General features: G+C 40.9%; 1 protein-coding gene across 1 annotated transcript; it reads left to right on the forward strand.

The window, feature by feature from the left end:
- Positions 1-544: 544 nt before the first annotated feature.
- Positions 545-10,648, forward strand: LOC111322507 (uncharacterized). Its single transcript, XM_088731574.1, has 10 exons — positions 545-664; positions 2,171-2,237; positions 2,924-2,971; positions 3,300-3,932; positions 4,546-4,714; positions 5,663-5,903; positions 7,789-8,016; positions 8,754-9,011; positions 9,426-9,626; positions 10,286-10,648. Exons 2-10 carry the CDS (start codon positions 2,171-2,173, stop codon positions 10,646-10,648), a joined length of 2,208 nt encoding a protein of 735 aa, XP_088587700.1. The 5' UTR covers positions 545-664.
- The last annotated feature ends 587 nt before the right edge of the window (positions 10,649-11,235 follow it).

Below are 11,235 nucleotides of genomic sequence, written 5' to 3' on the forward strand. Positions count from 1 at the left end.
TAAGCCCTAGGACCTGATTGGCCTTGTTCACCAAGGTACCGCGTCTTTCACACGCGCGATTACATTTTGTTATCTAAAAACACTAGCAAGAGGCTCTTTCTATAGCCAAGTCATCCCTCCTAAAAGTTCTATAAACGACACTGGCAATGATTTCTGAAGAGGAATAAATATTGACTGGCTCGGTAGACATGTCAAAATGCATACTTAACGTAAACTTTTTTTTGAACGACGTCACTCTTCAAGAAGTTTTACAAAGCACGGGAATCGCACTGTTTAGGTCCATTTATTGACTTTTTCTTAACTCATAGTAGACCCTGAGATAAAAAAGATAAGCAGGGAAATAGTTTTTCAAAGAAATATTGGAAAATCACCATGAATTTGAATTGGCAGGATTGACAGATCTGGTTCCCTACTGAGTAACACATATTTTCAGTTGTTCATATGAATAAGAAATACTAAATATGACAAATATGACAATGTCTCTCTCAGATGAGCGAGTTCTGTGTCTTCACTTAATGTCCAAATCCGCCAGAGGTGAATGAATAATAAAGCTGACTCCATAGTGTCTGCCTGGTGGCAGGGCATATTCTGCTTATTTAGGAGACAAAGTTGAATTGTTGTTAGACATTTGGAGCCGCCGATCGTATTGAATGGTCAGAACAAGGTAAAGTGCCCTTGATATTTAAGTACCTTTTTTAATTTCTTTACCTTTTTCAGCCTAACAGCGTAAAAAATACCAGTCCTTCTTGAGTGCGAATTGTTGAGAAGGAAGAGCTGCTTGAACAATTCTAATTGTGACTAAAGTTAAAAAGTACGGGGTTCATTAAAGGAAATCATCGACAACATTATATGACTCATCCGGCCCCACTCGCGCAATCCCATATAAAACCATTTTGAAAGTTGACGTGTGCTGGGGCCAGTTTCTCGAAAGTCCCGGTAAAATAACGGACCCGAAGCCATATTTTAAAATCAATGTTTTAAAGGATAAGAAAGCAAGTTCGGGAACCCAAACCAGTCCTTTTTGTTTCTTCAGCTAATAGTTTTGTTGTATCATTTTCAAAACGTTTTAAATCCACATCTTGAATGAGAACAGAACAGCTTTACGGGCCCGTTAAGTTACCGGGGCTTTCGAGAAACGGGCCCCAGGGCCGGATGGATTGACGTGAGCCGGTTCAGAAAAAGAGCCGTTTGGCCCTGCTTCCCTCACGTCGCTTTGTTGCAAAAGCTTACAGGAAAACAGAATTGAGAAAAAAAAATTGTGTTTTTCAACGGATTAGGAGTTTCTTGTTCTGATTCGAAAAAATAAAGGAAAAGTTACAATTCTGGAATTTTTTTGTGCTCGTGTAGATGCTTGTGCCCTTTTGTCGGGTCAAATTTATTTAGGTTGAAAATTTTCACACTTCGTGGTCATATGATAAAGTGCTCATTGACTGAGTTTAGTCGGGCCGGACGAGAAAATATTTGGTTCTCGGTCATGAGGCACGGACCTCGCTGCGCTTTTTCCGTCCGTCATGACCTCGAACCAAACATTTTCCCGTTCGGCCCTCTGACTCAGTCAATAAGTACATAGTAGGGACTTTAAACAAACCACGACGGCGACGGCAACGAAAACGTGGAAAAACAATAGATCTAATTGGCAGAATAATAGCCCAGCACGTGCGTTTTCAAACTTTATACATTTCGTTGCCGTCCTTTGCAAAACAACAACGTGAAATCACCAAAATTCGCGCCGTCTGCAAACCGAAACCTCGGCGGCAAATTATTTTAATTTACATTTGGAACTCAACGCTACTTTAACGCGTTATGTTGAGTTTGAGGTCTGGCGCCCTATGAGACGGTAAACACATGCAGCCATTTTCGAATTCTAACTAAAAGTAGAGACTAATTTTTTAGTCGACGTCTTCCGTGGCGTTGCCGTCCTGACTGCTTAAGTTCCCTAACAACAGACAAATGAGCGACGTTTAGTACTGACAATCTAAAATGCTCTCAAAGCAATTTTAATGCGCTTTGTTGCACATGCCCCAGTATTTCAAACAACTTTGCAATTTTGCGTTAAAGACACTTAAATAGCGCCAAACTAACACTCCCTATGCTAAACGATATTAGCATATTCAAAAATTCGTCTCCCCATACCTATCACAATTACCCAGTACTTTTCCTTCCTATTTAGATGAGGCTGGCGATGCAGCTTTTTCGTTTCCTTGGTTCAGCGATTTTCCTCCTCGCTGTAGTGAAAGGTACAGTCCAATTTCTATGAGGCAGTCATCCTCGGCAAAAAACAAGATGATCGCTCGATTGCAGCGGACCGATTAACAGAGGTCCACCACAATTTAGAGAGTGATAATCGAGGCAAAAAGTGACCTGGAGAACAGACTTGATGACACAAATTACATATTTTTTTTTTTTTTTGCTAGCAACTATCATAATGGTAACTCCAGATATATTACATCATTGTCGGGTCGAGCGAGCTCTACCTTATGATAACCCGTAACCAAAAATGAACGAACAATTTATTACGCAGACCAGCAATTCTCGACTGTAAGTTAACAAGGAAGCCGTTTAATAATGGAGAATTACAAAAGAATCAGGGCCCCTGTGACTGTTTATGGCCGGAAATGATTTTTTATATAATTTCTTTTTCAGACCAAAAGTCAAGGCTTTTTAGTTTCTCGTAGAGACTTATCGCTCAGAGGCAGTTACCACTTGTTGAAAAGCAAAGGAACAATTAATGTTTAACTTAATGATTATAAATAAGGACTCACTATAATATTGAAGTATGCGTCGTGGCAATCGCTATGTTGACGATTGATCGGAGAATTTTGGCTCAGTTTCTCAGATGTCCTCTTTTTCATACCAAAAATTCCAAAATTTACGTGAGCATTTAAAAATAGAAGTGTTTTCACTGTGATTTTTACTTTCACAGCAATAAACGCTCTTCGATTTCCCCCACAAAAAGTACAGGACGGTGATGGTAAGGTGACAGTCCTTTTGGACACCTTATATAAATAACCTTTATCATTCTTAAAAAGGCAAATCGACACTTAGTGCACATGGACGCCGATGAGGATGGCCAGTGGTTTCATTGACTATTGTTAACATGGTGCACGACAAAAGCTGGAGTGAAACCGTTATGTTGAGTAGAGACCGGGTAATGGAGTGAAGAGTTCTTCTCTCTTTCTGAAACATAAACATCCCGTATAATCCTTAATTGTGAACTGAACCTGCTTGTAGTTTAACCAACATGAATAATTCCTTGCTAGGATATATTAAAGATGTGATTCTTCTGTTTTCTTCTGAAGCTTCATCAGACACGTCGTCATGTCAGCCATCAGCTGAAGCCACGCGCTCCAAACTCACAGAATTGTTAGCTGAGATACAACAAACCTTTTTCTATCAGCTTCACCCAGAGAAGATTTCAGGGATGGTTGAGGTAACGCCCGAACTAATTAGAGAGCATTTTCAACCCTTCGATCCAAGTCCGGAGGCCATGAAACGCAGAACTGACAAGGCCTTGGAACTGCGTCGGAGACTAAACGATTTGCAGATCGACACGAAGAAATTAAAGCTGAGAGAGCGTAAAGCCATTCACGTGGCTAGTGATGTTCTATTAGCCCAGGGCTGGGATCCATACGGCGTGGATTATTACTCTGGAGATTGGCTATTGGGACCGAACTTGTTTTGCTGGCAACCTGTTTGCCAGGTGTTTGGAAATTTGGACAGTGTTATTTCTCACTTCAAACCAGACGATTTGAGCAAGTTAGAGAGACTGAAAACCCTTTTCGAGGATTACCGTCAGGTATTTGAAAGATACGTGGAAAACTGGAAACTTGGAGCGCGGTCAGGGTATCTGAGACCATATAAAGCTTGTAAAGCCGCTGTATTCACTTTGAAATACGAGAAATACAAAGACATGACAATGGATGGTGAATCAGGTTAGTAGTGGGCCACTTCACGATTATCTTTCATAAGAAAAGCAAACCATTTCGTTTTATAACATAGATCATGTAAAGCGTGCACTCTGATTGCTCACTTCAGTGTCTATTATTTGCCCATGGGTGTACGTTGCTGACGGGAGCAAATGTTTCCAAGTAAGCATATGTTTGGCAAGAAGTTGTTTTTTATCATGATGTTATAAAACAAATGGTTAACACCGCAGCGTACACTGTTAAGTTATAGATGCACTTGGGAGGTTTGCCAAGCACTCAAGGAGCTAGAGTCGCTCTCGCCTATCACATTGAATGACTCTCGCGTGCATACATAACTCAGTAGTGTACGCTGTGGTGTTTACCATTTGTTAAATAATGCCAGCGCTAGATCCTTTACGAAATTACCAAACTTGTAAACAAATTGGATAGATTTGTCACAGGGACCGCCGAGCTGACTCACCCCCCGGAAAAGATATTCTTGTTCTACAAATCCATAGTCAGTGACCCAATTGATCGTTTCTTCGGGTAGCACCGAATCCCTCTCAAATCCATCATCCATCAAGAATTCACTTGTTGCACTTCATATTGATCAATCTTCTTTATCTTTCTCTTCTGAAAGGAATTCACAACCAACCCTTTGCCAAAACTCTTTTAAAATCTGGCTTCTTCGGGAAAGTTTCCAAGTCTGTGAACGATACCTGGGAGGAGAAATACCAGAAGAATGTGAAGGAGTTTTTCGAACATTCTCTTGTGGAGAATATCGCAAAGCCAGTTGTGAGAATGCTAAGGTACCTGATTGCACGTTGATACACTTGTTACATATTGCGAGACAAATTACAATAAATTCACTTGCACAGTTTTTAAATGAAATAAATTTTATTGGACCTGCAAATGAAAATTAAGCAAAAAAAGGTGAGCTGCAATGTAAGCAAATAAAAAGAAGAATCCTTAAAAAATTCAGGCTCCGACGGAATTTAAGCCCGCACCTGCGAAACTACAACAACTGAACTACGTAGCCACACAGCTTCCCCTATGGTAAAGAAAGACCCTCTAAAATTTGCCTCGCTTCAGGCTTCGTGGCTCAGTTGGTTGTAGCGCCCAACTAGTATCTAGGAGTCGTGGGTTGGAATCCAGTCAAAGCCTATATCTTTTCAGCTTCTTTTCTACAGTTCTTTAAATTGCATAATTTTTTTGGATATATCAACAAAGTTGAAATGGTAAATTGGCCACCGTAACGATTACAAAAGCTGACGTTTCGAGCGTTAGCCCTTCGTCGGAGCGAAATTGCATATTAGCCCAGCTTTGAAGTTCTTTTCTTTGCTCGAAATCAATTCTCAAAAGAAAATGGAAAAAAATAGATCGGAAGTGGTACATTAGAGGAGAGTTAGATTATTATGACTTTATTACATTTCTTATAGACTAGGAGAACACTGAAAACAATCGTTAAGAGAGCGACGTGCATTCCATTTTAGTTGCAACATTGAGACTTTGGCTGAGAAAACAAACGCCAGTGCAAGTTGTCGAGTGGTCTTCACTGAAATGAATATAACTTGTGGCCTGAAAGGCCTTGAATTATGTAAATAGATAATGAACAAAAACTATCTAAAAACACGCTCGCCCAATCGACAAAGCCGATTCCCTCAATGGGCGAGTGGTTACAGATATTAGATACGAACAGCACAGATACAGCTCATACGTCAGCCACTTAGGATCCTACCGAAACATTTTCTCAATAGATATCTTGAGGATGAGTACTTGTGCAACTGCCCTAATCAGGAGCATCTCTTGAGTGGTCTTGGAAAGCTTCCCCGCAAATACAGTATGAACCAAAAGACTCTTCAGGAGCTCCCCACCGGAGAGAGACTGAGTGGTCCAGAGACGTATAAGAAGATTATGAGGTTCTTCACATCAAGGGAGATTACACCAAGCAGCCTTAGGGGAAAAGCTGTTGAAAGACGCGATGAGATGTACAGAAAGGTCAGAGGGACAAAAATAATTAATACTAAAAGGATGATATCAACTGGATGGACTTGAATGCTACTCTCGAATTAGTTTTTTCTTTTAAAATGAATCCATTGATTGACTGATTGAGTAATCCCTGAACTGAATGGCTGAATACAGGCATGATTGACTGATTGCCTGAGTGACTGTCTTGTTGAATTACTGACTGACTGACTGACAAACTATATGTCTGTCTCACTGATGGAGACAACCATCAGTGAGACAGACATATAGTTTGTCAGTTAAATCCATCATTCTTAAAAACTTCAAATTACTTCAAAACGATCCAGATACAAGCACTATCTTTTCGCAGCCTCCGCTCATTTCATTCAAACGCGACAAAAACTTAGGCAATTTTTTGGTCAGAAGTTCTTTTCAGACTAATGAGCAACCAGGCACTTTTAAATGCGCTCGTGCGCGATGCAAAACGTGTCCTTTCATTCACAACACTGATAAAATATCGGGACCTAAACGATCCATTAAGATCACCGATCACTTCACGTGCACCTCCGCTAATGTAATCTATTGCATAACTTGCACTTATTGCAAAAAGATATACATCGGCGAAACGGGCAGAAGACTAGGTGACCGATTCCGAGAACACCTTCGAGACGTGGAAAGGAATGACAAGGACACATCTAAACCAGTCGCTAGACATTTTAATTTACCTAATCATTTGTATATGAGAACGATCCTTCGCAGTAAAGCACTATTTGAGCAATAGTGAAAATCAGACCTGAAAAAAAAAAATTTCAGGCCTGTACGGGATTCGAACCACTGACCTCTGTTTCATATGTTTCATATGTTTGTTGTTGTTTACCTAATCATTCTAAGCAACATATGGCAATCTGCGGTCTTTCCTTGCACTTAGGTGGCACGGAAAGCCGTAAAAATCTTGAACAAAAGCTCATCTTTCAAACCGGCAGTCTCAATCCCACAGGGATCAATGAACGCTTTTCATTCCACTAATTTATTCATGTTTTTCTCGTTGCCATGCACCCACCAATAACGTAGCTCCATTTTCTGCCTTTAAAAGCACACACAACCCACAATTCCTCTATTCGCTCCGACGAAGGGCTAACGCTCGAAACGTCAGCTTTTGTAATCATTACGGTGGCCAATTTACCATTTCAACTTTGTTGATATATCCAAATTATTTCGTTACTCCCACCGACGCAGCCCCAAACAGTTTCTTTCGAAACTATCAGCCTTTATTCACTGATGGACGGACTGACTGACTGACTGACTGACTGACTGTGAAATTATCTGAGTAAATATCCAAGCGATCTTCGCGGTAATGAACACTTCTTGAGCAGTAGTGAAAATAAGGCCCGGTATCACAAACGTCTTGATAGTCATTTCTTTAACCGCAATTCACATATATGATTTTCATATATTCACAGTCGTCATTAAAACTATCTAACTGTCTGACATGACGGATGGGCTGACTGAATGATTGCGTGATTGGCGGAATGACTCACTGCAAGCATCACCGACTGATTGCCTGACTGAATGTCTGGTTGGCTAGCTCACTGACTGACTGAATTACTGACTGACTGACTGACTGACTGACTGACAAACTAAGTGTCTGTCTGACGGATGGACTGACCGATTGACTGATTGCCTGACTTACTGACTGTCTGGTTGGCTGACTCACTGACTGACTCCGGCAGCTGAATTACTGTCTGATAAACTATCTGACTGTCTGACAGATAAACGGACTGGCTGACTGACTGAATGACTGAGCCATGAGTTGTTAATTCAAGTTTGATTTTATCATGTATTAGGTTACCATCAAACAGTTGCAAGTATCGGGGAACGTTACATTTGATAATAAAATTTTCTTTCGTATTTTCCGTAGGCTGTTGAGGTGGCCAAGCTGTATACTGAAGAAAAGGAAGAGCACGTCGCTGTCGATAGGTTCAAAGAAGTTCTCGGAAGTTCTAACATGTGGTTTAACAGTGAGTCTTTTCCTATCGACGAGAGCGACGAAGATGCTTTTATAAAGTGCAGGGACACAGAAAGTGCGAAGAAGTCTTGCCCCAAGCGGTGGGAAGCTATGCAAAAATGGATGAAGAACACCAAAGACGTAAGTTGTTTGATTAACTCCTACTCTCTGTGGAGAAGTTATCCTATCAATCTAACTCAGTTTATTAAAAACTGGATCATTGGATAATGCAATTCAAGACTTTTTATTGGCTTAGCCATTATGGTATATTAGCCAATATACCATAATCTACAAATATGGCAAGCGTACGCGTCAGCTTAGAATTAAAAGGGAGCTAAAAAATTTAAGATTTGGTAAAATTTGTCTAATATCTTGGAGGCGTTTTTAATTTAATAAAACAATTATTTCACTCGCGCGTGTTGGATATAAGATGATTATAGCCAACTCGGCGCTACGCACCTCGTTGGCTATCTATCATCTCATATCCAACGCGCACTCGTGGAATAATTGTTAAATATACCGTTACTACCGTTGGAACAAATTTATCCCCTTTCAGTTCACAAGAGCAGTTTTTTTAGTTATGGTATTTATTGCCTTGCGCCTTTTCCCGACTGTGTCAAGGGTTAAAAGTTAAAAATTCAAACTTGAATCCAAAGAATTACTGGATAATTACATGTGTCGGAATAAAATCTGTGGAAGATATTCCACTTTCATGCAGTGTTCGATCGAGCATGCTCACTTTAATATGTTCACCAATAAGGAGACATGAATGAGCAGCACGTCTTCTCCAAAAGTCATGGCCAATTAGTGTAGGTAACCATAAATGACTTAGAATAGAGTCTTGGATCTGCCCCCTGTAAACTGCCTCTATATTGCAGACCATGACGAACCACATCACACCGTTGCTTGCGGCCAACTTCTATAGCAGTGGATCTAAGAAAACCATTCCTGTTTGTGGGGTAGACCTTTATGCATGGTTCCAGCCTTCTGCCAGCTACCATGCATACGGTCCAGGAGCAAAGGACTGCTCATGGAAAGGTAGTCAAGTGCTACCGTTTTTCATGGACCGATTTGGCCCAAAGTGGACGGAATATACCACTACAGCTCATGAGCAAATGCCCGGACATCATTTGGAGGTTAGTAACTTTCGTTAAATCTTTACGGTTTCTTGTTGAATTTTGATTAGTGAATAGTTAGGTAAGTCTCAACAAGAATCGAAACATGAATGCTAGTGAAATTAGAAGAAAAGATAAGTGAGCTTTTTAAAAGTAGAAACCCATGTTCAGCTGTCTCCACTATGTTAGGCCTCTACAGTATGACTACAGCTGACAAGATGCCCCGTGGTGTTTCCCCAACAAGTAAATGATAGTTACCCAAAGGTGATTTATTTTTACTTGTAGTCGAGCGAATAAAACTTCAGTTATCAGACCAATTGGTTAGTAAACGAAAATATAAGTGTATATTGGCCCCCCAAAAATATTTTACTGGGATCGGATGAGATGGTCTATCACAAACTATACCCCCTAATGACACACTATTTACCTTTGCAGGTTCAGAGTTACACGGAGTATTTTCAGGACAGCTGCAAGGATCCTATTCACTGGTTGGGAGCCTACAATTATTTCCCAGGTTTCACCGAAGGCTGGACAACTTACACCGAGTACCAGCTGCTGCCTCAAGACACGAACCTCTACTCTGATACTTCCAACAAGGAGGTTTTACTGCAGAAGTACGGCATGATTTACTACCAGGTAATTATGTGCAAACGAAACAAAGGGCTCAGTCAGCGAGGTGCAATTTTGTAACCTTAACTAATGTGTAAAAGCTCAGATAAATCGTTCACATTTCTTATAAGAACACGAGGAATGACAAAGAGGTGGTTCCTTTCAGTTCTGAGGTGGCCCAAGCTCTCCTGGGTCTGGTTTTAGGGCTCACTTAGTGGACGAGAATGTCGTGAGAAGGAAAGACCAACGAGATAAGATTTTGACCTGCAAAGGTTGATCGTCACTCGGATACAAGCCTAAGGTCAAGCACACAATCCAACGTATAGCCTGTTTGAGGCCGTTCAGTTAATAAAAGGGAGTGAAATAGTAAACGGCACGATAGAGCAGCGGAGCGAAAAAGACGAGGGAGGCTTGAGTGTCGTCGCGCGACCCGACTCAGACTTCCATCGTATTTTCACTCCTCCGTTCCTGGATCCCACGGACGCGCCGTTTACTATCTGAACGCCTAAGACAGGCTAGTCATCGCAATAGCACTTGGATCATCCTTATATTTGTAGTTTATGAGAGCCTCCAGTTAGAATGTTTGTGATTCTACACCTTTCTGCATCTCAGTAATTGGCAAAGTTTCGTTAGGTCGTTGTAATTTGCACTTGATATTGTTAAAATGCTTCGTTGTTATCACACAGCTCTTGGCCGCTCTGCGCGTTATTGTCGACATCGACCTAAACTATTATCAGAAGTCAGTGTCCGATGCCCTCCACATGTACAAACAGTACGTATGGGAGGACAACACGGACCAGGCAAAGAAAGATATCCTCAGGTCGGAAGGCTTGCCGGGACAGGTAGCCAGCTATGTGTCTGGTCAATTGGAAATCTCCCGCCTCAGGAGTTTAGCGGAGAGGGAGCTGGGTCAAGACTTCGATCTAAAGGATTTTCATTACGAGGTGTTACGTCAAGGGGAAATACCCTTGAGATACTTGGACGAGCACATACGGGCTTATATCGCCTGTAAGAAAAACCCGTCTCTCGAGGAATGTGGAGAATTTTAAAATGATCACTAACTGATCTGATCTCTCACTAAATGAAAAGAGAATTGAGGTACTGTTGGATGAAAATAAAGGAGAGAGAAAACATAAAGTTGTTTGAGCAATTCTTAGAAATATCGATCGAGCGAGTGGAGAACTCTTGTTAATTGTAACTGCTGTTGAATAGTCTACTTTAAATAGACAATGAAGAAGGAATGACGCACTAGAATCCAGCGGCAGTAGTTGCAATTTATGCCTTGTTCTCAACTTGGATAAACCGAATTTTTGTTTGTCTATAATACTCATTTGGAGCTTCCCAAAGTGCGAGAATCGATCAATCTCTTGCTGGCAGAAAGTTTACATTTGAACATAGCAAAACAAACCTAAACCAAGTATAATCCACCCTCTACCCTTTCTCTTTTCTCAGATCCATGCATGCCTTTTATCCAATGACGTGCTCTGTGATCCGTGATAATCTAAGCTGTTCGCCCCTTTACTTCTTCTTTCTTTGCTTAGAACTGTGTCTGTTATCCTGTGATGAGATCTGATGTAATATACTATAGTTAGTGTTATGGAGTTAGCGGCAGACGTATTCACGCTGCTGAAAGGAC

This window comes from Stylophora pistillata, chromosome 8, assembly GCF_964205215.1.
Source record: "Stylophora pistillata chromosome 8, jaStyPist1.2, whole genome shotgun sequence".
NCBI lineage: Eukaryota > Metazoa > Cnidaria > Anthozoa > Scleractinia > Pocilloporidae > Stylophora > Stylophora pistillata.

Excerpts from the sequence above, each read along its gene's own strand:
- LOC111322507 (XM_088731574.1), top strand. The coding sequence starts at position 2,171 with ATGAGGCTGGCGATGCAGCTTTTTCGTTTCCTTGGTTCAGCGATTTTC. Across the intron at positions 8,017-8,753 it reads GGATGAAGAACACCAAAGAC|ACCATGACGAACCACATCAC; the intron begins GTAAGTTGTTTG and ends TCTATATTGCAG. Across the intron at positions 9,012-9,425 it reads TGCCCGGACATCATTTGGAG|GTTCAGAGTTACACGGAGTA; the intron begins GTTAGTAACTTT and ends TTACCTTTGCAG.